Source organism: Pelobates fuscus, chromosome 5 (assembly GCF_036172605.1).
Source record: "Pelobates fuscus isolate aPelFus1 chromosome 5, aPelFus1.pri, whole genome shotgun sequence".
Taxonomy (NCBI): Eukaryota; Metazoa; Chordata; class Amphibia; order Anura; family Pelobatidae; genus Pelobates; species Pelobates fuscus.
The window spans coordinates 5,515,351-5,541,255 of NC_086321.1; the positions used below are offsets into that span (position 1 = coordinate 5,515,351).

The 25,905-nt window shown below is 41.8% G+C and overlaps 2 protein-coding genes across 4 annotated transcripts in view; one reads left to right on the forward strand and one right to left on the reverse strand.

Moving 5' to 3' along the window:
• The window catches only part of LOC134610524 (B-cell differentiation antigen CD72-like), a 102,744-nt gene extending 94,044 nt beyond the window's left edge, over nucleotides 1-8,700 (forward strand). The window contains exons 6-7 of the mRNA XM_063453489.1: nucleotides 7,957-8,054; nucleotides 8,520-8,700. Of these exons, the coding sequence (XP_063309559.1) occupies nucleotides 7,957-8,054; nucleotides 8,520-8,700 (279 nt within the window). The remainder of the gene's footprint in view (nucleotides 1-7,956; nucleotides 8,055-8,519) is intronic.
• Nucleotides 8,701-15,060: 6,360 nt separating this feature from the next.
• LOC134610559 (uncharacterized) overlaps nucleotides 15,061-25,905 on the reverse strand; it is a 77,029-nt gene continuing 66,184 nt past the window's right edge. For all 3 annotated transcript variants that reach the window (XM_063453543.1, XM_063453542.1, XM_063453541.1), the window contains one exon: nucleotides 15,061-15,295. In XM_063453543.1, coding sequence (XP_063309613.1) covers nucleotides 15,218-15,295 — 78 coding nt within the window. In that variant the 3' untranslated portion in view covers nucleotides 15,061-15,217. The remainder of the gene's footprint in view (nucleotides 15,296-25,905) is intronic.

Consider the following 25,905-nt stretch of genomic DNA (forward strand, 5'->3'; position numbering starts at 1 on the left):
TTTGGCTTTATTCTCTCTTACTGTGTGTTTGTCTTTATTCTCTCTCACCGCGTGTTTGGTTTTATTCTCTCTCACCGCGTGTTTGGCTTAATTCTCTCTCACTGTGTGTTTGGCTTTATTCTCTCTCACCGCGTGTTTGGTTTTATTCTCTCTCACCGCGTGTTTGGCTTTATTCTCTCTCACTGCGTGTTTGGCTTTATTCTCTCTCACTGTGTGTTTGGTTTTATTCTCTCTCACTGCATGTTTGGCTTTATTCTCTCTTACTGTGTGTTTGGCTTTATTCTCTCTTACTGTGTGTTTGGCTTTATTCTCTCTTACTGTGTGTTTGGCTTTATTCTCTCTCACTGTGTGTTTGGCTTTATTCTCTCTTACTGTGTGTTTGGCTTTATTCTCTCTTACTGTGTGTTTGGCTTTATTCTCTCTCACTGCGTGTTTGGCTTTATTCTCTCTTACTGTGTGTTTGGCTTTATTCTCTCTCACTGTGTGTTTGGCTTTATTCTCTCTTACTGTGTGTTTGGCTTTATTCTCTCTCACTGCGTGTTTGGCTTTATTCTCTCTTACTGTGTGTTTGGCTTTATTCTCTCTCACTGCGTGTTTGGCTTTATTCTCTCTTACTGCGTGTTTTGCTTTATTCTCTCTCACTGTGTGTTTGGCTTTATTCTCTCTCACTGCGTGTTTGGCTTTATTCTCTCTTACTGCGTGTTTTGCTTTATTCTCTCTCACTGTGTGTTTGGCTTTATTCTCTCTTACTGTGTGTTTGGCTTTATTCTCTCTCACCGCGTGTTTGGTTTTATTCTCTCTCACCGCGTGTTTGGCTTTATTCTCTCTCACTGTGTGTTTGGCTTTATTCTCTCTCACCGCGTGTTTGGTTTTATTCTCTCTCACCGCGTGTTTGGTTTTATTCTCTCTCACCGCGTGTTTGGCTTTATTCTCTCTCACTGCGTGTTTGGCTTTATTCTCTCTCACTGTGTGTTTGGTTTTATTCTCTCTCACTGCGTGTTTGGCTTTATTCTCTCTTACTGTGTGTTTGGCTTTATTCTCTCTTACTGTGTGTTTGGCTTTATTCTCTCTCACTGCGTGTTTGGCTTTATTCTCTCTCACTGCGTGTTTGGCTTTATTCTCTCTCACTGCGTGTTTGGCTTTATTCTCTCTCACTGCGTGTTTGGCTTTATTCTCTCTCACTGCGTGTTTGGCTTTATTCTCTCTCACTGTGTGTTTGGCTTTATTCTCTCTCACTGCGTGTTTGGCTTTATTCTCTCTCACTGCGTGTTTGGCTTTATTCTCTCTTACTGCGTGTTTGGCTTTATTCTCTCTCACTGTGTGTTTGGCTTTATTCTCTCTTACTGTGTGTTTGGCTTTACTCTCTCTCACTGTGTGTTTGGCTTTACTCTCTCTTACTGTGTGTTTGGCTTTACTCTCTCTCACTGTGTGTTTGGCTTTATTCTCTCTCACTGTGTGTTTGGCTTTATTCTCTCTCACTGTGTGTTTGGCTTTACTCTCTCTTACTGTGTGTTTGGCTTTATTCTCTCTCACTGTGTGTTTGGCTTTACTCTCTCTTACTGTGTGTTTGGCTTTATTCTCTCTCACTGCGTGTTTGGCTTTACTCTCTCACTGCGTGTTTGGCTTTATTCTCTCTCACTGTGTGTTTGGCTTTATTCTCTCTCACTGCGTGTTTGGCTTTATTCTCTCTCACTGCGTGTTTGGCTTTATTCTCTCTCACTGTGTGTTTGGCTTTATTCTCTCTTACTGTGTGTTTGGCTTTATTCTCTCTCACTGTGTGTTTGGCTTTATTCTCTCTCACTGCGTGTTTGGCTTTATTCTCTCTCACCACGTGTTTGGCTTTATTCTCTCTCACTGTGTGTTTGGCTTTATTCTCTCTTACTGTGTGTTTGGCTTTATTCTCTCTTACTGTGTGTTTGGCTTTATTCTCTCTCACTGCGTGTTTGGCTTTATTCTCTCTTACTGTGTGTTTGGCTTTATTCTCTCTCACTGCGTGTTTTGCTTTATTCTCTCTTACTGTGTTTTTGGCTTTATTCTCTCTCACTGCGTGTTTGGCTTTATTCTCTCTTACTGTGTTTTTGGCTTTATTCTCTCTCACTGCGTGTTTGGCTTTATTCTCTCTTACTGTGTTTTTGGCTTTATTCTCTCTCACTGTGTGTTTGGCTTTATTCTCTCTCACTGCGTGTTTGGCTTTATTCTCTCTCACTGCGTGTTTGGCTTTATTCTCTCTCACTGTGTGTTTGGCTTTATTCTCTCTTACTGTGTGTTTGGCTTTATTCTCTCTCACTGTGTGTTTGGCTTTATTCTCTCTCACTGCGTGTTTGGCTTTATTCTCTCTCACCACGTGTTTGGCTTTATTCTCTCTCACTGTGTGTTTGGCTTTATTCTCTCTTACTGTGTGTTTGGCTTTATTCTCTCTTACTGTGTGTTTGGCTTTATTCTCTCTCACTGCGTGTTTGGCTTTATTCTCTCTTACTGTGTGTTTGGCTTTATTCTCTCTCACTGCGTGTTTTGCTTTATTCTCTCTTACTGTGTTTTTGGCTTTATTCTCTCTCACTGCGTGTTTGGCTTTATTCTCTCTTACTGTGTTTTTGGCTTTATTCTCTCTCACTGCGTGTTTGGCTTTATTCTCTCTCACTGTGTGTTTGGTTTTATTCTCTCTCACTGCGTGTTTGGCTTTATTCTCTCTTACTGTGTGTTTGGCTTTATTCTCTCTCACTGCGTGTTTGGCTTTATTCTCTTTCACTGCGTGTTTGGCTTTATTCTCTCTCACTGCGTGTTTGGCTTTATTCTCTCTCACTGCGTGTTTGGCTTTATTCTCTCTCACTGTGTGTTTGGCTTTATTCTCTCTCACTGCGTGTTTGGCTTTATTCTCTCTCACTGCGTGTTTGGCTTTATTCTCTCTCACTGCGTGTTTGGCTTTATTCTCTCTCACCGTGTGTTTGGCTTTATTCTCTCTCACTGTGTGTTTGGCTTTATTCTCTCTCACTGCGTGTTTGGCTTTATTCTCTCTCACTGCATGTTTGGCTTTATTCTCTCTCACTGCGTGTTTGGCTTTATTCTCTCTCACTGCGTGTTTGGCTTTATTCTCTCTCACTGTGTGTTTGGCTTTATTCTCTCTCACTGCGTGTTTGGCTTTATTCTCTCTCACTGCGTGTTTGGCTTTATTCTCTCTTATTGCGTGTTTGGCTTTATTCTCTCTCACTGTGTGTTTGGCTTTATTCTCTCTTACTGTGTGTTTGGCTTTATTCTCTCTCACTGTGTGTTTGGCTTTACTCTCTCTTACTGTGTGTTTGGCTTTACTCTCTCTCACTGTGTGTTTGGCTTTACTCTCTCTTACTGTGTGTTTGGCTTTACTCTCTCTTACTGTGTGTTTGGCTTTATTCTCTCTCACTGTGTGTTTGGCTTTACTCTCTCTTACTGTGTGTTTGGCTTTACTCTCTCTCACTGTGTGTTTGGCTTTATTCTCTCTCACTGTGTGTTTGGCTTTATTCTCTCTCACTGTGTGTTTGGCTTTACTCTCTCTTACTGTGTGTTTGGCTTTATTCTCTCTCACTGTGTGTTTGGCTTTACTCTCTCTTACTGTGTGTTTGGCTTTATTCTCTCTTACTGTGTGTTTGGCTTTATTCTCTCTCACTGCGTGTTTGGCTTTATTCTCTCTCACTGCGTGTTTGGCTTTATTCTCTCTCACTGCGTGTTTGGCTTTATTCTCTCTCACTGCGTGTTTGGCTTTATTCTCTCTCACTGCGTGTTTGGCTTTATTCTCTCTTACTGTGTGTTTGGATTTATTCTCTCTTACTGTGTGTTTGGCTTTATTCTCTCTTACTGTGTGTTTGGCTTTATTCTCTCTCACTGCGTGTTTGGCTTTATTCTCTCTCACTGCGTGTTTGGCTTTATTCTCTCTCACTGTGTGTTTGGCTTTATTCTCTCTCACTGCGTGTTTGGCTTTATTCTCTCTTACTGTGTGTTTGGCTTTATTCTCTCTCACTGCGTGTTTGGCTTTATTCTCTCTTACTGTGTGTTTGGCTTTATTCTCTCTCACTGCGTGTTTGGCTTTATTCTCTCTTACTGTGTGTTTGGCTTTATTCTCTCTTACTGCGTGTTTTGCTTTATTCTCTCTCAGCGCGTGTTTGGCTTTATTCTCTCTCACTGCGTGTTTGGTTTTATTCTCTCTCACTGTGTGTTTGGCTTTATTCTCTCTTACTGTGTGTTTGGCTTTATTCTCTCTCACCGCGTGTTTGGTTTTATTCTCTCTCACCGCGTGTTTGGCTTAATTCTCTCTCACTGTGTGTTTGGCTTTATTCTCTCTCACCGCGTGTTTGGTTTTATTCTCTCTCACCGCGTGTTTGGCTTTATTCTCTCTCACTGCGTGTTTGGCTTTATTCTCTCTCACTGTGTGTTTGGTTTTATTCTCTCTCACTGCATGTTTGGCTTTATTCTCTCTTACTGTGTGTTTGGCTTTATTCTCTCTTACTGTGTGTTTGGCTTTATTCTCTCTCACTGTGTGTTTGGCTTTATTCTCTCTTACTGTGTGTTTGGCTTTATTCTCTCTTACTGTGTGTTTGGCTTTATTCTCTCTCACTGCGTGTTTGGCTTTATTCTCTCTTACTGTGTGTTTGGCTTTATTCTCTCTCACTGCGTGTTTTGCTTTATTCTCTCTTACTGTGTTTTTGGCTTTATTCTCTCTCACTGCGTGTTTGGCTTTATTCTCTCTTACTGTGTTTTTGGCTTTATTCTCTCTCACTGCGTGTTTGGCTTTATTCTCTCTTACTGTGTGTTTGGCTTTATTCTCTCTCACTGCGTGTTTGGCTTTATTCTCTCTTACTGTGTGTTTGGCTTTATTCTCTCTCACTGCGTGTTTGGCTTTATTCTCTCTCACTGCGTGTTCGGCTTTATTCTCTCTTACTGTGTGTTTGGCTTTATTCTCTCTCACTGCGTGTTTGGCTTTATTCTCTCTCACTGCGTGTTTGGCTTTATTCTCTCTCACTGCGTGTTTGGCTTTATTCTCTCTCACTGTGTGTTTGGCTTTATTCTCTCTTACTGCGTGTTTGGCTTTATTCTCTCTCACTGTGTGTTTGGCTTTATTCTCTCTCACTACGTGTTTGGCTTTATTCTCTCACTGTGTGTTTGGCTTTATTCTCTCTCACTGTGTGTTTGGCTTTATTCTCTCTTACTGTGTGTTTGGCTTTATTCTCTCTCACTGCGTGTTTGGCTTTATTCTCTCTTACTGTGTGTTTGGCTTTATTCTCTCTCACTGCGTGTTTGGCTTTATTCTCTCTTACTGTGTGTTTGGCTTTATTCTCTCTCACTGCGTGTTTGGCTTTATTCTCTCTTACTGTGTGTTTGGCTTTATTCTCTCTCACTGCGTGTTTGGCTTTATTCTCTCTTACTGTGTGTTTGGCTTTATTCTCTCTCACTGCGTGTTTGGCTTTATTCTCTCTTACTGTGTGTTTGGCTTTATTCTCTCTCACTGCGTGTTTGGTTTTATTCTCTCTCACTGCGTGTTTGGCTTTATTCTCTCTTACTGTGTGTTTGGCTTTATTCTCTCTCACTGCGTGTTTGGCTTTATTCTCTCTCACCGTGTGTTTGGCTTTATTCTCTCTCACTGCGTGTTTGGCTTTATTCTCTCTCACTGTGTGTTTGGCTTTATTCTCTCTCACTGCGTGTTTGGCTTTATTCTCTCTCACCGTGTGTTTGGCTTTATTCTCTCTCACTGCGTGTTTGGCTTTATTCTCTCTCACTGCGCGTTTGGCTTTATTCTCTCTCACTGCGTGTTTGGTTTTATTCTCTCTCACCGCGTGTTTGGTTTTATTCTCTCTCACTGTGTGTTTGGCTTTATTCTCTCTTACTGTGTGTTTGGCTTTATTCTCTCTTACTGTGTGTTTGGCTTTATTCTCTCTCACTGTGTGTTTGGCTTTATTCTCTCTTACTGTGTGTTTGGCTTTATTCTCTCTCACTGCGTGTTTGGCTTTATTCTCTCTTACTGTGTGTTTGGCTTTATTCTCTCTCACTGCGTGTTTGGCTTTCTTCTCTCTCACTGCGTGTTTGGTTTTATTCTCTCTCACCGCGTGTTTGGTTTTATTCTCTCTCACCGCGTGTTTGGCTTTATTCTCTCTCACTGTGTGTTTGGCTTTATTCTCTCTCACTGCGTGTTTGGCTTTATTCTCTCTCACCGTGTGTTTGGCTTTATTCTCTCTCACTGCGTGTTTGGCTTTATTCTCTCTCACTGCGTGTTTGGCTTTACTCTCTCTCACCGCGTGTTTGGCTTTATTCTCTCTCACCACATGTTTGGCTTTATTCTCTCTCACCGCGTGTTTGGCTTTACTCTCTCTCACTGCGTGTTTGGCTTTATTCTCTCTCACCGCGTGTTTGGTTTTATTCTCTCTCACCGCGTGTTTGGCTTTATTATTTCTCACCTCGTGTTTGGCTTTATTCTCTCTCACTGTGTGTTTGGCTTTATTCTCTCTCACTGCGTGTTTGGCTTTACTCTCTCTCACTGCGTGTTTGGCTTTATTCTCTTTCACCATGTGGTTTTCTCCTGGAGGCGGCACTTGAGGTATCAGTCTGCTTGACTTCATAGCACCAGCTATACTGACTCAGACATATTGACATATGATTTACTCAGATTGCTTAATGATTTTCCTCATTAGATAACTGTGGTTTAGAATAACCAGATTTCTCTGTAAGGAAGCTTCTGCATTCTAATCTTGCTCTCCAGGATTGCGTTATTTGATTGCAATCCTGGATCAAACATTCTCTCCCTACCCCTATTTAACCCCTTAAGGACACATGACATGAACTCTCTCCTTGCCGAGTAGAGATTGCTGTGGTGTTCGAGAACTGGCACCAGGGGTGTACCTAGGTTACCTGGAACCAGGGCAATGTACGTCAGCAGTCCCCCAAACTGTAGAATTTTGTTGCATCTCACAATGCATCCTGCAACTATTTTTATTTAGAGAAATTACACACATACTCACATTGATATACACACACACACATTCATATACATACACACACACACATATATATTTTATTTAATCTTTTCATTATATAATGAATCCCACTCAGGCTCTCCTACCCACCTCTGCTCGGGAGAGTTGGAATGGGACCTCATCCCAGGCTCCAGTAGGGAGTGCACAATTCCAAGTTCTCCAGAAAGCTCCGTACTCACGCTGTTTCTGGGGTGACATGACTGAAGAGCAGGATCAAACTGGGACAATAATGATATTTTAAAGCATTGCGGCACGATAGCAGGTAGCGAGGACAGAGATGGGACGTGTTACGTTATCACCAATGGCAAGCATGCCCCCTTAAAATGAACAGGTTACTTTTGTCCACCTCCACGGCAGCCCACGTGTAGTGATTTGCTAAAATGCTCTTTCATGATGGAAAGGGCCCTGTGTGTGATTTGCACAACACGCACATTTGATGACATGGTAAGGGGTGATGTGCATGTATGAGGAGGTTGTCTGGTGTTTTATATGTGTGTCTGCTTCTGGAATTAAATGTATGCAAAGGGCATGGACATCAACAGGAGAATGCTGGGGGCTTAAGTCGCAAATGTGAGGCTGTATAGTCCCGGATATCTTTTTTCTTTCTTCACTGTTTCCCCTGAACACTCCAGGTTTCCTTGATGAGTCTAGGAGTCAATGGTGAATGGAAGCAGTATATTGATGCCTTTGTGTAACTGTCTATGCCATGTGTGTCCACGTTTGTTTATCTGTGCCTGTGTGTAATTAAGTCTGTCCGTGTGTGCCTGTGTTTGTCTGAATGTCTGTACATGTCTGTGTGCCTCTATGTTGTGCATCCCCAAGCTGCCTGTCATCCACTGTAGACCGTCCCGATCCTCCATTTAGTATGCTACTGACTGTAACTTTAAATTCTGTGATTTGTGAGAGCTAATGCACAGGAATGTGTCATTGTTTAAGGTGAAATCATTATGCAATTATTTTGCAGACATTTTTAACAAGCAAACAGACATCATTCTGGGTTGGTAAAGACGCAGTAAAGACACCGACTGGACTGGAATGGACTTGGCCCAATGAATATCAGATGTGAGTTTGAGGTGTTTTTCAAAATCATATTTTAACAATATGTATAGTTTTCATAACATATTACTATATACAAAAAGATGTACTCCTTAGTTAATAATCCAAATATCTTTATTTAATTCAAAACAAACACTTACAAGACTATAACAACCAGTGACAAAGGCTACAAAATATGCTGCGTTCCAATTTACTCCCTTTCCTTTTGGGTGGAGGTTTTCTTACGTGAGGATTTCCAATAACACAATTGCCTCACTAGTGACTTCTACTGAGCATTCTGAGCTCAACATTTAGCTCAGAATACTGAATGAGACCATTTGGTAATGACTAACAGCTCAATCAGTGTGGCTAATACCCATTAGCAAGTAGACAGAAGTAGTCCTGGGGACACAAGTATCCTATCTATATAAATGATTCGTTACATTGATGTTATATAAACATGTTTCCCCTTCCGATATTGTTCTATTACAGATACGATTATACAATGCGTGGATTATTCCAGGATGGGAGGCTAGGAAGAGACCATTACTACAGCCAACATAAATGGATCTGTGAAAGAAATCTGATTGCACTTGAAGTATATGATACTCACTATAAAGAATTTCAATCTTCAATAACTTTTCGTGGTGTAAGGATGAAATGTGTTTACTAAATGATTGGCTTTACTTTATGTATATATTATTTTATTTCCCTGGTATATGTAGACACTTTGTAGAAGAACAATAAACGATTTAAGTAAATGATATTAATGATGTGATCTCATATAACGAAAGACCCGTTTATTGTGATGACTGCGCACCTTTTTTTAATATTTACTAACACGTAAAGGTCGGGGTTGACCCTGCCAATATAGGAAGTTCTTAAACACATTTGGGACTTCACACATTTCAGCCAAATCTCTATTTATAACAGCAATAAAGGAATTTATAATAAATGAGTTATTCATACACTACTCGTCTTCCACCGATCTGGCCACAATTACAGAGGTGCGCATGGATGAGTACTGTGACTGTACCATAGTGCGATTCATGGCACTGAGAACAATAAGCTGAGCCTACTGAGCGTCAAGGGTCAACTCAATTCTCTGCCATGAAGTTCACTTCTGAATGGGATCTAATGATCCACACCAGCCAGCAGGGTGTCCATCTCAAACCGTTTCTGGTGGATAAGTGAGAGGTACGGTCAGGAAAACGCAGAAATACAGCTTCCAAAAAGTGAACTGCCTCCAAAGGAACATATTATGGTCCCAATAGTTCTGTTTAAATGCATCACCACACAGTCATAGATTGATGGACAGATAGCACATCATTTGGTGGAATCTGCTTTAGTAGTGTCAGGTCCCATGCCCTGCCTCCGCTGGGTTTGCGGCGACCCCGTCACCGCTAGTGGCATCATCTTAGTGGCGTCTCACTGCTCAATTATCTGCCATTTAGGAGTTAAATTACTTTGTTTGACACCCGAGTCACACCTCCCTGCATGTGACTTGCACAGCCTTCATAAACACTTCCTGTAAAGAGTCATCTAATGTTTATCCTTCCTTTATTGCAAGTTTTGTTTAATTTAGGTTTTCTTATCCCCTGCTATATTAATAGCTTGCTAGACCCCGCAAGATCCTCTTTTATGTGATTAAAGTTCAATTTACATAGCAAGAGATACAATTGTTTAATCCCTTAAGGACCAAACTTCAGGAATAAAAGGGAATTATGACATGTCACACACATCGTGTGTCCATAAGGTAAATGACATCTGATTGAAACCAGTTTTTTTTTTCATGCAGGCTCTGTCAATCATAGCCAGGGGAGGTGTGGCTAGGGCTGCATAAACAGAACCAAAGTGATTTAACTCCTAAATGACAGTGAATTGAGCAGTGAAATTGCAGGGGAATGATCTATACACTAAAACTGCTTTATTTAGCTAAAGTAATTTAGGGGACTATAGTGTTCCTTTAAAGGTGTAAACAAGAAAATATTCAGCGCTTTACAAATACTGATATAGTCCAATAAGCTGTTTAATCACCGGAATCGGGGTCTCTTGTCCTGTTCAGAAGCAGATGAAAACACATAGGATGGTGCAGTACTGGCAGCATATATACCAGCAAAGAATGCACAATAAATTCACACTACGTAGAACAATTTCAGACATTTCATGAACATTTCCTTTCAAGGAGACACTTTTAGGATAGAAGTTGCTTGTGCATTCTTTACCCCGAAGTGCAGAACTTTGCTTTTTTCTACATTACATTTCAGACCCTGGGAACTTATTTACATTAACTTTCTTAATATATAAAAATAATCATTTAAATTGTCCGTCTTTTTCTGATCTTCTATTATTCTATTCTAGTTCCAGTTTCCCCCCCTAGGTGGCACTATAGGATTACAATTGAGAATCCAGGTTAATCACATGGGAGCTATTCACTAAACTTTAAATTGCAGTGGCTTCAAATCTGAATTGCACCATTTACAGGGTTATTCATTATATTAGTAATTAGTAAATTAATTTGAAATGTAAAGCCAATATAACTAAATGCGAGACTTATCAAATGAAGCAATGAATCTAGTTTGGCTATTTTCATAAAACATTTCAAATTTCCTTGGAATTATTTTTAATTAGAGATAATTATTGTTTTAGTTACTTAAGTAAAGGTAGCTGATACAGAGATAATCTCCAAATCTGCTATAGTCAAAGCATGGTTATTGTGCCCTAAATGTTGCTACGCAGGTTTCAAATCAATACAAAGAGGAATATAGTCAGAACCTAGCAGGTCAAGGGCAGAGCCAAATTTAAGGTGGTGTTTAGTACCACAACAGTTTAAAGTGACTCTATAGGTACCTGTAACGAAATCCCTGTTTAACAAGCCTCAGAGAAACAGCATTTCGTTTGACCATGTGTATTATGCTTAATTCGTATAATACTAAAGAACCGAATAAAACTACCGAAGCACCCGACCTCCCACTGAGGTCGTGTGCCCCTCATTTACCTCCCAGATCCTGCGTTTAACCGCAAGTTAATTGGCGAAAAGCATGGTGGCCCTCGTTCGTTTGACGAACACGTGGCGGTCGCCATTTTAAAACCGTCGAACGCTCAGCGGTGGAAAGGCAACAATCCTCTGGAACTATTTTCGGACACTTATTCCACCACCCACCGCTGATAAGTACCGAGTCCTCGTCCATACGGGTAATATCTCCAGAACATATTAATCACCTTGCCGTTCGGGACTTTCTTTCACCCAAGACCTACCGACCTCAGGTAGCTACAGTTATGGAACTCTCTTCGGATTGAATTGCACGAACAACTGGTGAACTTAGACTTTGCTCGACGTTTTTGAGAACTGTGTTCGTGGGATCTGAGCGCTATTCGCCTATAATATGCGCTCAGATCCAAGCTATCTGGGGTATGTGAAATATGGGGATTACGTTCGGTTAAATATAAGTTATATATTTTAATACTGTTTTGTTATAAAATAAAAAAAAATATGTTTCTCTCTGCCTGGAGATAATTAGGTTCTCTTCAACCACTTAAGTTAATTATCTCCAGGATAGAGAGGAGGGGTTACACTCTTCCTGTGTTCCTGTGGGTGTGTATAATAAGTTTACTGTACATTAATTGGTTCTGTATATTTTGTTACAGTCTTCCACAAGGTCCCATGTGGGAGTGTCCTTACTTGTACGGACGTTCTTTCACAGTAATGACCGACCACAACAGTTAATTTGGCTTAACAGAGTGGCCGGAGATAACCCCAGACTACTCAGATGGAGCTTGGCACTACAGCCTTATAATTTCACCGTACAATATTGTCCGGGAAAGCAGAATGCCAACGCAGATGGCCTATCTCGCCAGACAGAACTGGACAAATAATTGCATCATCTGGACATCCCTTAGCCGACCCGTTTGGATCTAAGCAGGTATGCCGTTCCATGGGACTAAGGGGGGAGCTGTGTAACGAAATCCCTGTTCAATAGTAGCAGAGAAACGGCATTTCGTTTAAAACATGCGTACGTATGACTATTTAGTGGAATTACAAAGTACCGAATTCCCCGACCTCCCACTGAGGTCGTGTGCTGCTCATTAACCACCCAGATCTTGCGGTTAACCGCAATGTAATTGACGAAAGGCATGGTGGTCCTCGTCCGGTTGACGAACACGTGACGGTCGCCATTTTAAATAGTCGAATGCTCAGCGGGGAAAAGTATCAATCTCATGGAACTGTTTTCGGACACTTATGCGATCACACACCGCTGAGACCTACCCAGTCCCCATTCATACGGCTGATAACTCCCGAACGCGGTCAATACTTTACCGTTCGAGACTTTACTACCATACAAGATAGATCGACCCCAGGTAGCTAAAACTATGGAACTCTTTCGGATTCAATCTACCGAACAACAGGGGAAAATAAACTTTACTCAATGATATTGAGAACTGTGTTCGTGGGATCTGAGCGCTATTCACCTATAATATGGGCTCAGATCCAAGCTATCTGGGGGTATGTGGAACATGGGGACTACATTCGGCTAAATATAAGTTATGTAATTTAATACGGTTTGGTTAAAAAAATAAAAAGAATATGTTTCTCTCTGCCTGGAGATAATTAGGTTCTCTTCAACCACTTAAGTTAATTATCTCCAGGATAGAGAGGAGGGGTTACACTCTTCCTGTGTTCCTGTGGGTGTGTATAATAAGTTTACTGTACATTGATTGGTTCTGTATATTGTGTTACAGTCTTCCACAAGGTCCCACATCGTTTTACCCCTTCATGAAGTCTCGACTCATGTTTGGGGGATTGGGAGCTATAATCACTACTTCACTTTTTTCAGCTTGAATTTCAGGAGACGCTACAAGGATCAGCGCTGCACGGATAGCAGGATCCTTTACAACCCCTACATCGGTTTCGGCACACCACACTGTCTTAATTCCAATCACAAGGTATTTCACGATCACAATATTAACCAACCACAAGTGAAAGGCTAAAGGCCTATATCTGTGGGAGGAGTTAGCGTTTCTATAAAAACGCTACTCCCCCTTTCCTACCTTGACGAGGCTTGCGCTGTTCACCTCACCCTCTTACCTATACAGTCTTTCGGGAGGCCCCCTTTTTACAGGCCTACCCCTACGTCAGTTCCGTCACACCACACCGACTTAATTCCAATCACAAGGTATTTCACGATCACAATATTAACCGACCACAAATGAATTTATTTTGAATTACTTTTCCTAAGCTGGACATATTATGCACTCATTATTATTGCCAAAACTGTGAAAAAAATATTTTAGGTTTTTTGAATATTAAATTGGAATTTCTATATGTATATGTCACATCAAATTAAAGCCCTTTTTGCCCTTTAAAAAACTGTATTTACAATGTACAAAAGGCAAATAAATTAGGACATACTTGAAAACGAGAGAAATCTCAATGTATCTTTCCTGGTAAAATATTTTATAAATAAATGCAAATTGCTTGTGTCCTTAAGAGTAAATTCAGTTTCTGAAACAGTGTCCTTACCGGTTTTATGAAGCAGTTTTGGTGTATAGATCATACCCCTGCAGTGTCTCTGCTCAATTCCCTGCCATTTAGGAGTTAAATGTATTCTGTTTATGCAGCCACACTTCCCCTGGCTGTGACTGACTGACTAAAAAAAAAAAAATTAGTTTTCACCCTTCAGCCAGATTCACTTTAAAAGTTTTATCTCTTGCTCTGTAAATTGAACTTTAATTACATATAGGAGGCCCCTGCAAGCTCTATAAAGGCTATTAACAGAGTAGGAGTTAAGAAATTCTAAATTAAACAGACATTGCAATAAATGTGAACATTAGATTTACAGGAAGTGTGTAAGTGACATGCAAGGAGGTGTGGCTAGGGCTGCATAAATAAAGTGTTTTAATGGCAGAGAATTGAGCAGTGAGACCATACACCATATACACCAAAACCGCTTTATTAAGGGAAAAAAATATGTGACTATAGTGTCCCTAGAATTGGGTTAAATTTTGTTTTAGGATATATAAGGTGCATCGTTTTTAAGATGAGCTAAACATAGGATTAATGTAAAGAGTTTATATTCAGGTTTATTTTTTGAATGCTGCATTTGCAGGGTTATTTGCAAAGTAGTCACCATCCCATGTCTTCTGTAGAACCCCCAGATTGATGATATTGGAGATGCAGAAGCTCTTATACCAAGCTGAAAACAGGTGCACCTTGGTGGCCAGGTGCCTAATCTGTTAAACGGGAAATCCTGCCCTTAGACATACTTTTTAATAAAGTAGCTTTGTGAGCAGCGTTACACCTCGGGCAGCATTACATGTCGGTTACATTGATCGAAGAAGGCACCATGACCACTTCAAACAACTGCAATGGTTGGATCATGATTGGAGTAACCCTTAATGTATATACAATGTCCTGCAGTTGGTATATACAATATCTCCTGCAGTTGGTATAACTACGCTCGACACAGGAGAGAAATCCAGCCGGAAGGCTGTGTCCCAAGCTATAGTCCTCTCTATCGCTGTCAGTGCTTTGAGGCTGCACTCACACGGTGACTTGTTTCATTGTTTTACGCCATTGCCTATGAGATACTGCTGAAATGTTAAACACAATATAAGTCACTATACCCCTCTACTATAGCCTCTGTCCCACTCTACACCACAGCCGCTATACCCCTCTACAGTACAGCCTCTGTCCCACATTACACTACAGCCACTATACCCCTCTACACCACAGCCGCTCTAACCCTCTACATTACACCTCTGTCCCACATTACACTACAGCCACTCTACCCCTCTACACCACAGCCGCTCTACCCCTCTATACTACAGCCTCTGTCCCACTCTACACCCAGCCTCTGTTCCACTCTATACCACAGCCGTTATACCCCTCTACACTATAGCCGCTATACCCCTTTACACTACAGCCTCTGTCCCACTCTATATACACAAGATAAAACAAACTATAGAAATGTAAAACTTTAATGAATTAAAACATCAATCCAGACCCAGCAATAAACATCAATCCAGACCCAGCAATAAACATCAATCCAGAACCAGCTCATTAGATGTCCAGGATACTGTCTGTAGTAGCCCCATAACATTCCCAGCATTGTGTCTAATATTGAAAGGATTCTCTTCCATCAGACAGCTTGCCCCGGCCCCGGCTATGTTCTGCCTGCCGGCTCTGCTCCTCAAGCTGAGACCTGTTGGCTGGTGAATGCGGGACCAACTGTAGAATAACCCGCGTCTTCGCCAAGTTTTTGCTTTGCCTAAAAACAAAAATAAAAGAAAGAAATAGAAACATAGAATGTGACGGCAGATAAGAACCATTCGGACAATGCGGCAGAGATTACAGGATTGTGAGTCAGAAAATTATGCCAATAGTAGCTTCGGCACCTTTTTGTAATTTTAGTTTTTTTTTGTTAGATAGTGGTAGAAAATATATGGAATATACATTGCTTTATCATGCATAATCTAAAGTATATAACTGCACTAGTTACTGTACAGATCACTGTAACTGTATCACTTTATCAAGTCAGCATGTTAATCATCACTGGCACTTTGTATTTATAAACTGGCAACTGTGCTACAGATTATAGATATAAGCTTATTCTCGACACTCAGTTGCTCCATAATTTTCTTACTGCATGTCGCTTTAAGACGTTAATATCAATCTTTATATGCACTGTTATGCACTTTCATTTTTTTTTAGCACTTTACTGAAATAGTTGTATCTAATCCTGGCACCAGGTGTTTATCCGATATACTAGATCAGTGATGGCGAACCATGGCACGCTGGGCCCTTTCTGTGGGCACACGGCCATAGGTTTGCCATCACTGCAGAGTAGGCACCTGCCTGCCCAGAACGGCAGGCGCCTACTCTGCTTCCGGTTTGGGAGGCAGGGGGAGGCAGGGGAGGGATCTTTGAAGCAGCTCCCCTGTCCTCCCGCGAGCAAGCTGTGTGGAGCGTTGCCGCGCGTTACCATGGCAACGCTCCACACAGCATCGCGCGGGAGTACAGGGGAGCTGCTTCAAAGATCCCTCCCCTGCCTCCCAAACCGGAAGCAGTACTTGCCACCACCGGACCACCAGGGATGACTGTGTCCCCCCCCTCCTTCATTAAAGGTAAGAAGGGGGGTACCCCTACCCCCCACACAGTACCCCTCCCCCACACACACACAGTACCCCTACCCCCCAGCAGTACCCCTACCCCCCCACACAGTACTCCTACCCCCCCACACAGCACCCTTCCTCTCCCCAGCACCCCTCCTTCCCCCACACCCAGAACCCCTCCACTACACCCACCATCCCTCCACTCCCCCTCTACCCCCACACACACACAGCACCTCTACCCCCACAAAGCACCCCTACCCCCCCACACAGCACCCCTACCCCCCCACACACACAGCACCCCTACCCCCCCCACACACACAGCACCCCTACCCCCCCACACAGCACCCCTACCCCTCCCCAAACACAGCACCCCTACCCCCCACACACAGCACCCCTCTAACACACACACAGCACCCCTACCCCCCCACACAGCACCCCTACCCCTCCCCAAACACAGCACCCCTACCCCCCACACACAGCACCCCTCTAACACACACAGCACCCCTCATACACACACACACACACTCCACCCCTCACACACACACACAGCACCCCTCACACACACACACAGCACCCCTCACACACACATACACAGCACTCCTCACACACCCCCACACAGCACCCCACACAGCACCCCCCCACACACACACCACCCCTCACACACGCACACACAGCACCCCTCACACACACAGCACTCCTCACACACACACACACACAGCACTCCTCACACACACACACACACAGCACTCCTCACACACACACACAGCACTCCTCACACACACAACACCCCTCACACACAGCAACCCTCACACACACACACAGCACCCCTCACACAAACACATACACTACACCCCTCAATGCAGTATGTGTGTGTATTCAGCAGTGTGTGTGCGTGTATTCAGCAGTCTGTGTGTGTATGTATTCAGCAGTCTGTGTGTGTGTACTCAGCAGTCTGTCTGTGTGTGTACTCAGCAGACTGTCTGTATGTGTATTCATCAGTCTTGTGTGTGTGTGTGTGTGTGTGTGTATTCAGCAGACTGTGTGCATGTATTCAGCAGTCTGTGTGTGTTTGTATTGCATTTGTTGGAGATACTAATAAATATAAGCTTAATTTTATCTATTTATATCATTATTTAAAATTTGTATCATTGAACTCTCTGTTGTTGTGTTCTTTTAAAACAAAGTTGTTAATTAGTTCGGACAACAGTACGAGTTGTTTTTTCTAAACTTAAACCTCAATTTTCAGGTTTAATTGCCGTGTTGGCACTTTAAGGAAAAAAAATTGGCATGTATTGCGGTTTGGGCACTCGGGCTCAAAAAGGTTCGCCATCACTGTACTAGATGGTCTTTTTACTTAGGGGGTAAATTATTACTACTTTCATTTCCTGGTGCGCTTAGCCGTCACCATGCAGCACCTGTTATGTATTCTGCGTTGCCATGGTGACGTGCTGACCACAATCCCGCATTTGCGGCACCACGTTACGTTTTTGGGGTGGAGCTTGCACGCGCCCGCCGGCGATGCACATCACCTGGGTGAGTCTATATTTCACTTAAAGGGACACTCCAGGCACCCAGACCACTTCTGCCCATTGGAGTGGTCTGGGTGCCAACTCCCACTACTCTTAACCCTGCAAGTGTAATTATTGCAGTTTTTCATAAACTGCAATAATTACCTTGCAGGGTTAACTCCACCTCTAGTGGCTGTCTACTAGACAGCCACTAGAGGTCACTTCCTGCTTCATAGCAAAGATTTTCTTTGCTAGAGCGTCGCTGGACGTCCTCACGCTGTGTGAGGACCTCCAGCGTTGCTCAATTCCCCATAGGAAAGCATTGAAAATCTACTCGAGTATATACGGTATAAACAAACACATAAATATACATACCATAATTGACATATAAATTAACACTTATTGCCCTACAGCCTCCAACTTAAATAACCGTCCTTGCCAATGAACTTAACCAGGTGCCTATGCACCAAAAGCTTTACCCACTGGTGTCTCGCCTCTCCCCTCGTCCAAACCAAAATTTCCATCATCTTAAATGCTCTACCACCAGCCGGCTTTTAACTCGGTGGGCACGTCCTATTCGGTAACTTAAAAGTTTACCTTACAGAGCAGGAGAGGTTGAGACCCACCTTGTCCATCTCCTGACATTCCATCTGCTCCCCAACCCTGTTGGCAAGGACACGCTCCCCGCCACAAACCCCGCTGTTTTAAACCTAAAATCAGCGGGGAGCCCCACCAAAACCAACCAAGGCCTGTTCCACCACTTTCTGCATGCAAGACGAAAAAAGGTCGAGCCCGACCTCCATCACTCAGAAACACATTAGCTGCCACGCATGCGACAACACCCCGTGGCGAACCAAAATCTCCTTACCCTAGAGGCCCTCCAATTTTTGTTTCATACGGCAGCGTACCATGCACCGATTATGGGCCCGCTGCCAAAAGATACGGGAAATGACCTCCGACCAATCTTTTTTTTTTTTTTCTTTCTTTATTTATTATTACTTTTTAATTTTTTTATTATTATTTATTTATTTATTTTTATTTATTTATTTATTATTACTTTTTAATTTTTTTAATTATTATTTATTTAATTTTGTTTTTATTTATTTATTATTACTTTTTAATTTTTTATTATTATTATTTTTTTTTTATTGCGGAACTACTTTTATTATAACATGATAAAATACTGTATAACACATCCATAATTTATTTTAATAATCTCTCTTCACGTAACCAAAACGTTAAACATCAATAACCATAACTTAACATATATAACTTAACACATAGTGTCATATAGTGAACCCAACACTACGCATCACGAAACAACTAAAACACACACCATTACCCTCTTAAGGGCAGATGCCATACACCACATTGGTATCATCCCAAGCTCAATGCCCCCAGGTGGATAACCCGAACATTAGGGACAGCTGAACCTGCTCCGGGAGGAGCCGAACCCATTGCATACCAACGGCAGCAAACCAACAAACCTCCGCTTCAGAAGGCGCACAACACAATAGCTCACCTCCCGGACGGACACCCGCATGCCACCTAGGAGTATAACTAGGAAAAGGACATCCAGATATTTTCTGTTGATGTAAGTGTAGCCTGGGAATTGTTACTTTTAACTAAAGTACTGGTACTCATTTTTCTACCTCAAAGGAATGAATGGTTGAGCCACCGCCTCTGAGAATTGAACCCACAATCCCCCAAGGATTGAACAAATTCTACAAAACCAGCATTACTTCACTAAGTCATCTCACCATACCCCTTCCCGGTTCTCTGCACCACGTGCGCTGACATACGCATCTTAAAAGCCTCCAAGGCAGCGCTAAACCGAAAGGAATGACACAATATTCCTTGCTGCCAATCCCCAGAACCATCAGCTTGGTGTTCCGGGGTTGTAGTTGGGGGTGCTTGCTGCGTTTAACTGTAGGAGGTGCCATGATGTCAAGTTGAGAGGAGAGAGTGGAGTTGTAGAGTGAGGTTGCATAGTTAGGGCAGTTGTGATTTGAGAATGGTAAAAGGAGTGTTTGGAGTTTGGTGGAGAAGTGCTGGAGATTGAGGGAGTTGAGGATTTTGCGAGGTTGGAGAGTTGATGGTGGTGAAATTTTGGTATGGGATATGCAGATGTTAAATGTTAGCAGATGGTGGTCAGACAAAGGAAATGGAACAGTGGAGAGATCAGAGGTGGTACAGAGATTGGTGAAGATGAGGTCAAGAGTGTTTCCTGCAGTGTGAGGAATGCAGGAGTGTTCGAAATTCAGTGATCACATATTACATGGGAAACTTTGAAGATGTTAATAATTAGAGCCATATGATTAAACCATAACCATGGTTAGATAGTTTTACAGAAGATTGCATTGAGAGTATGGTGGAGGGGCGGTGGACTCTGCATGCTGAAAGGACTGCCACTTTATTCTCGGTCATTCGGTATAATAGCATGAAAAATGTTACAGTTATATATTTTTATGTAAAAAGCCAGTTCTGCTGCACGGAGGGATAATCCACTTAACTGGATATTCTAGTTGGAGTATCCCTCTCGTACAACAGTGCATGGTGGGAGAAATGTCTTGGTTGTTAAGTTCCCCATGTAGTCCCCTACTGTACAACCCCTGTAAAGTCAGTAAGGAAACCCCTTGCATGGGGAACCACATAAATACTGTGACCTGTTATTAAAACCTTAGTTGACTCCCAGCCTTTTTGTCGTCTAGTTCTTGGGAAGGAAGGATTTATAAAACGCTACCGGGATTTTTGTATGCTGTACTTATTTTGCCTGAATTATTCTATGCTGTTCCTGTCTACCAGCGGAGATATTGTGGATTATACTACCTCTGCGCTACAGCATTGAAAGGTATATTTCAGTGTTTGCAGATGACACAAAACTGTAAAAGAATACAATGTGAGTAAGATATTGCTTTGCTACAGAGGGATTTATATAGATTGGAGGACTGGGCACACAAATGGCAGATGAAATTTAATGTGATAAAATGCAAAGTAACGCACTTCGGGGTTAAGAAAGCACACACAACTTGCACCCTAAATGGTAGTGAATTAGACAACAAATTAGGCAACAATATGCAATGTCAATTGGCAGTTGTCAACGCCAGTAAGGTTTTGCAATGTATGAATAGGGACATAAATTCTCTGGATGAAAATATAATTTTGCCTCTTTTTTAATCACTGGTAAGATCATTGCTGTGCAATTTTGGGCACCTGTTCTATAGAAGTATATCATGGCACTAGAAAAAGTGCAGAGATGAGCTCCAAAATTGATAAAAGGAATGGAGCATTTTAGATATGAAGACAGGTTAACACATGTAAATCTCTTTAGATTGGGAAAACAGTGCCTCAGAGGAGATATGATAGCATTATACAAGTATATTCAGGGCCAAAACAAACAATTGTCTAGAAATGTATTCATAAATAGGACAAGAGGTCACACATTTAGACTGGAAGAAAGAAGATTTAGTCTAAGGTAAAGGAAAGGGTTTTTTACAGTAAGTAAAATAAGGATGTAGAATTATCTGCCTGAAGAGGTGGTTTTACCAAAGTCTATACAAATGTTTAAACAGGAATTGGATAAATACTTGCAAAAACATAATATACAGGGACATAAATTGTAATTAGTGGGGTAATAGCTTTGTGATCCAAGGAGATATTTGACCGCTATTTTGGGGTCAAGATTAATTTTGTTCCTAGTTTGTTGCACAATTGGAAGTGCTTAAGACTGGGTTTTTGCCTTTGTTTGGATCAACAGCAAAAATCAAACTTGAGAAAGGCTGAACTTGATGGACCTTGTCTCTTTTCAGTTACGTAACTATGTAATATGTAACATGTATGTGTTAGTGTGTGTATCTACAGCGAGGAAAAACAAGTAAATGTTTGTCTACTGACAAAGAAATCAAAGAAATTATCAGTATGTCATTTTAATGGTAGGTGTATTTTAACAGTGAAAGACAAAATAAAAAAATTAAAAAAAATCCAGAAAAAATGCATGTCAAAAAAGTTATAAATTGAATGTCAATGAGCAAAATAAGTATTTGACCCCTTCGACGTGGTACTTGTTGGCAATCACAGAGGCCAGACATTTCTTGTAGTTGACAACCAGGTTTGCACACATCTCAGGAGAGATTTTATCCCATTCCTCTTTGCAGATCCTGTCCAAGTCATTAAGGTTTCAAGGCTGACGTTAGGCAACTGGAACCTTCAGCTCCCCCCATAGATTTTATGGGATCAAGGTATGGAGACTGGCTAGGAGGACCTTAAGCCACTCCTTTGTTGCCTTGACTGTGTGTTAAGTCATTGTCATGCTAGAATACCCATCCATTACCCATTTTCAATGTCCTGGCTGAGGGAAGGATGTTCTCAACCAAGATTGGACGGTACATGGCCCCGTCCATCATCCCTTTGATGCGGTGCAGTTGTCCTGTCACCTTAGCAGAAAAACACCCCCAAAGCATAATGTCACTTCCTCAATTCCAACTCTCTCCTTGACCCTCTTCAATCTGGCTTCTGCCCCCTCCAATCTACTGAGAATGATCTTATCAAAGTTACTAATCTAATCGCAGCTAAATCCAAAGGCCACTACATACTAATTCTTCTTGACCTCTCTGCTGCCTTTGACACCGTTGATCATGCTCTCCTTCTTCAAACTCTTCAATCACTCGGTCTCTGTGACTCTGTCCTCTTGTGGTTTTCCTCTTATCTCTCCCAACGCTCATTCGGTGTCTCCTTTTCTAATGATACCTCCTCCCTTTGTCCTGTTTTGGTTGGATTCCACCAAGGCTCTGTCCTTGGTCCCCTTCTATTTTCTCTCTACACTGCCTTTCTTGACAAACCTATTACCTCATTTGGATTCCACTACCACCTGTACGCTGATGACACCCAGATAGATCTCTCTTTACCGGACCTCTTCCCTGCCAACCTGCAACGTGTCACTGCTTGCCTTTCTTCCATCTCTGACTGGATGTCCTCCCGCTTTCTGAAACTCAAGCTCTCTAAAACTGAGCTCCTTGTCTTTTCTCCTCCTTATACTGATCCTCCTCTTTCGCTCTCCCTTCAAATTAGTGGTATCCACATCAGTCCATCCTTGCAAGCGCACTTTGTGTCATACTTGATTCTGGCCTCACCGTTGAGCCTCACATCCAGCATGTTACCAAATCCTGTAGATTCCATCTTAAAAACATAACCCTTTCTTACACAAGCTGCTACTATGGAGCTTGTCCATGCTCTAGTAATTTCCTGCATGGATTATTGTAATCCTCTCCTAATTGGTCTTCCCAAAAACCATATTGCCCCACTACGGTCTGTAATGAATGCTACCGCCAGACTGATTTTCCTCTCTAGTCGGTCCTCTCACACCTCTGTCAGTCCTTACATTGGCTTCCTGTATCCTATAGGAGTCAATTCAAAGTGCTATCCCATACCTATAAAACATTGACCAATTTTAGCCCCTCTTATATCTCTAAACAGATTCATAGGTATGCCCCTTCTTGGTCTCTCCGCTCTGCCATGCCATACGGCCAACTCACTCTTGCAGGACTTCTCACAGACGGCTCCCTTCCTGTGCAATAGTCTGCCTACCGCCATCAGAATCTCCCCTAGTATTGCATCTTTTAATAAATGCCTTAAAACCCAATTTCTTTAGGAAAGTGTATGGCCTCCCAGACTAACCTCTGCCTCACATACTTGTCTCTTGCTCTCTCCTAAATAGCAGCACTTTACTCTCTCCTCCAGCTCTGCTTCACTACCACCTTATTTGATTGCTATGTTCTGTCCTATTGTTTTTACATCCCACCTCCTATAGACTGTAAGCTCATTTTGAGCAGGGTCTTCTTTAACCTATCGTTCCTGTATGTTTTCTTGTAATTGTCCTATTTATAATTAAATCCTCCCTCTTAACATAGCCCGCATCCGCCCCTTTCTTACGCAAGATGCTACTAAGGAGCTGGTCCATGCTCTAGGACAGGCATAGGCAACCTTCAGCACTCCAGATGTTTTGGACTACACCTCCCATGATGCTTTGCTAGCATTATGGGTGTAAGAGCATTATGGGGGATGTAGTCCATAACATCTGGAGTGCCGAAGGTTGCCTATCTCTGCTCTAGGATTTATCGCATGGATTATTGTAACCCTCTCCTAATTGGTCTTCCCAAAAGCAGTTTTGCCCTGCTACAGTCTGTAATGAATGCTGCCGCCAGACTGATTTCCCTCTCTAGTCGCTCCTCTGACACCTATCCCATCTGTCAGTCCTTAAATTGATTTCCTGTATCCTATAGGAGTTAATTCTAAGTACTAATCCATTCCTATAAAGCAGTGAACAATTCTAGCCCCTCTTATATCGCTTCACAGATCCATAGGCATGTCCCTTCTCGGTCTCTCCACTCTGCCCATAACCTTCTCCTGTCCACAGCTCTTACCCATACGGCCAACTCATGCTTGCAGGACTCCTCGTGGGTGGCTCCCTTCCTATGGAATAGCCTGCCTACTGCCATCACACTCTCCCCTAGTCTTTAATCGTGAAAAATAAGTGCCTTAAAACCCATCTCTTTAGGAAAGCTCATGGTCTCCCAGAGTAACCTCTACCTCACATACTTGCCCCTTGCTCCATCTTAAATTGTAGAACTCTACTCTCTCCTCCAGCTCTGCTTCACTCCCACGTCATTTGATTGCTATTTCCTGTCCTGGTGTGTTTTATGCCCCACCTCCTGTAGAGTGTAAGCTCGTTTGAGCAGGGTCTTCTTCAACCTATTGTGCCTGTAAGTTTTCTTGTAATTGTCCTATTTATAGTTAAATCCCCCCTCTTATATTGTAAGCGCTAGTGAATCTGTTGGCGCTATATAAATGGCAATAATAATAATTAGGAGCACACCCTTTAAAAGAGTGCTCCTAATCTCAGATTGTTACCTGTATAAAAGACACCTGGGAGCCAGAACTCTTGCTGATTGATATGGGATAAAATACTTATTTCACTCATTGACATGCAAATAAATTCAGAACTTTTTTAACATATGTTTTTCTGGATTATTTTTTTTTGCTATTGTTCTGTCTCTCACTGTTAAAATACACCTACAATTAAAATTATAGATTGATAATTTCTTTGCCAGTGGGCAAACGTTCAAAATATGTAGAGGATACTTTCTTCCCTCACTGTATGTGTGCGTCAGTGTCTGTATGTGTGTGAATCTGTGTGTCAGTGCGTGTATATATGTATATATGTCAGTGAGTGTAAATGTGCATATGTTAATGTGTAAGTGTGAGCTCTTCACAGGTCTCTTCTGGCAGACGTTCTAATTTTCTCAGGCTGCAAGTGTGTGCTCTAGGCCCATATTTATTTTATCCAGGACATGGAGTTTAAATTTATCTAGAGCAGCAGAAACCTGTATCTTCATTTCATCTAAGATCATGGGATGTTAAGTATAAAACTTCATAATTTTCTTATATTTTTTAGACTTTTATTTAGATTACATTTCTTGGATAGCCTTTGATATGTTAACTGCAATCATGGAAAATATATCATTAGCACCTCAAAAGAGAATAGTCTAGTTAATATTACAATAGTTTAGCTATGTTTATAAATATTTGTTATATTTTTTATTAAACTTTATATTTTGCTGCACTCTGCGTGATTGTCATTTGGGTTTTAACTGTTAGGATATATCTCTGCCAAAATATCTGATTCAGCTAATAATCGAAATTATAGCTGTACAAATTAAAATGCTGGTTTTGAATGCTTGCAATCATATATGGGCTTCCAGTGTAACTAGGTGATGTCTATGGTGAGTAACTAGGTTACACCAGGAAACATGGCTGGTGACCATTTTGATGCTCTCTGAAGCACATGATCGGCATTCATCTTGGGGCTCTTGAATGTTTAACACAGCAGTTATTGTGAAACCCGTTTAATTGAGCACACTAATTCATCCAAAAACGCAAACCACAACACATGCCTTCATTACAACACCAACACTACACACAAAAGCACACCTGTATTTAACGCTAACACTACATACAAATACACACCTGCAAACACAGACAGTACATACAAGAACACTACTGCATTCCAATGGCAACAAAACATACAAATAGACCCCTACACCCAAACATATACTCCATGCAATTGGATTCCTACAATTAAACACACAAACACGACTCTGCAAGGGTGGTCAAAATAGTAGATCCCAGCTAAAAAAAGCATTGTTGAATAGTACGACAGATGAGGATTTACTGTTTGGCCACTATTGCACTAGAGAGGGACC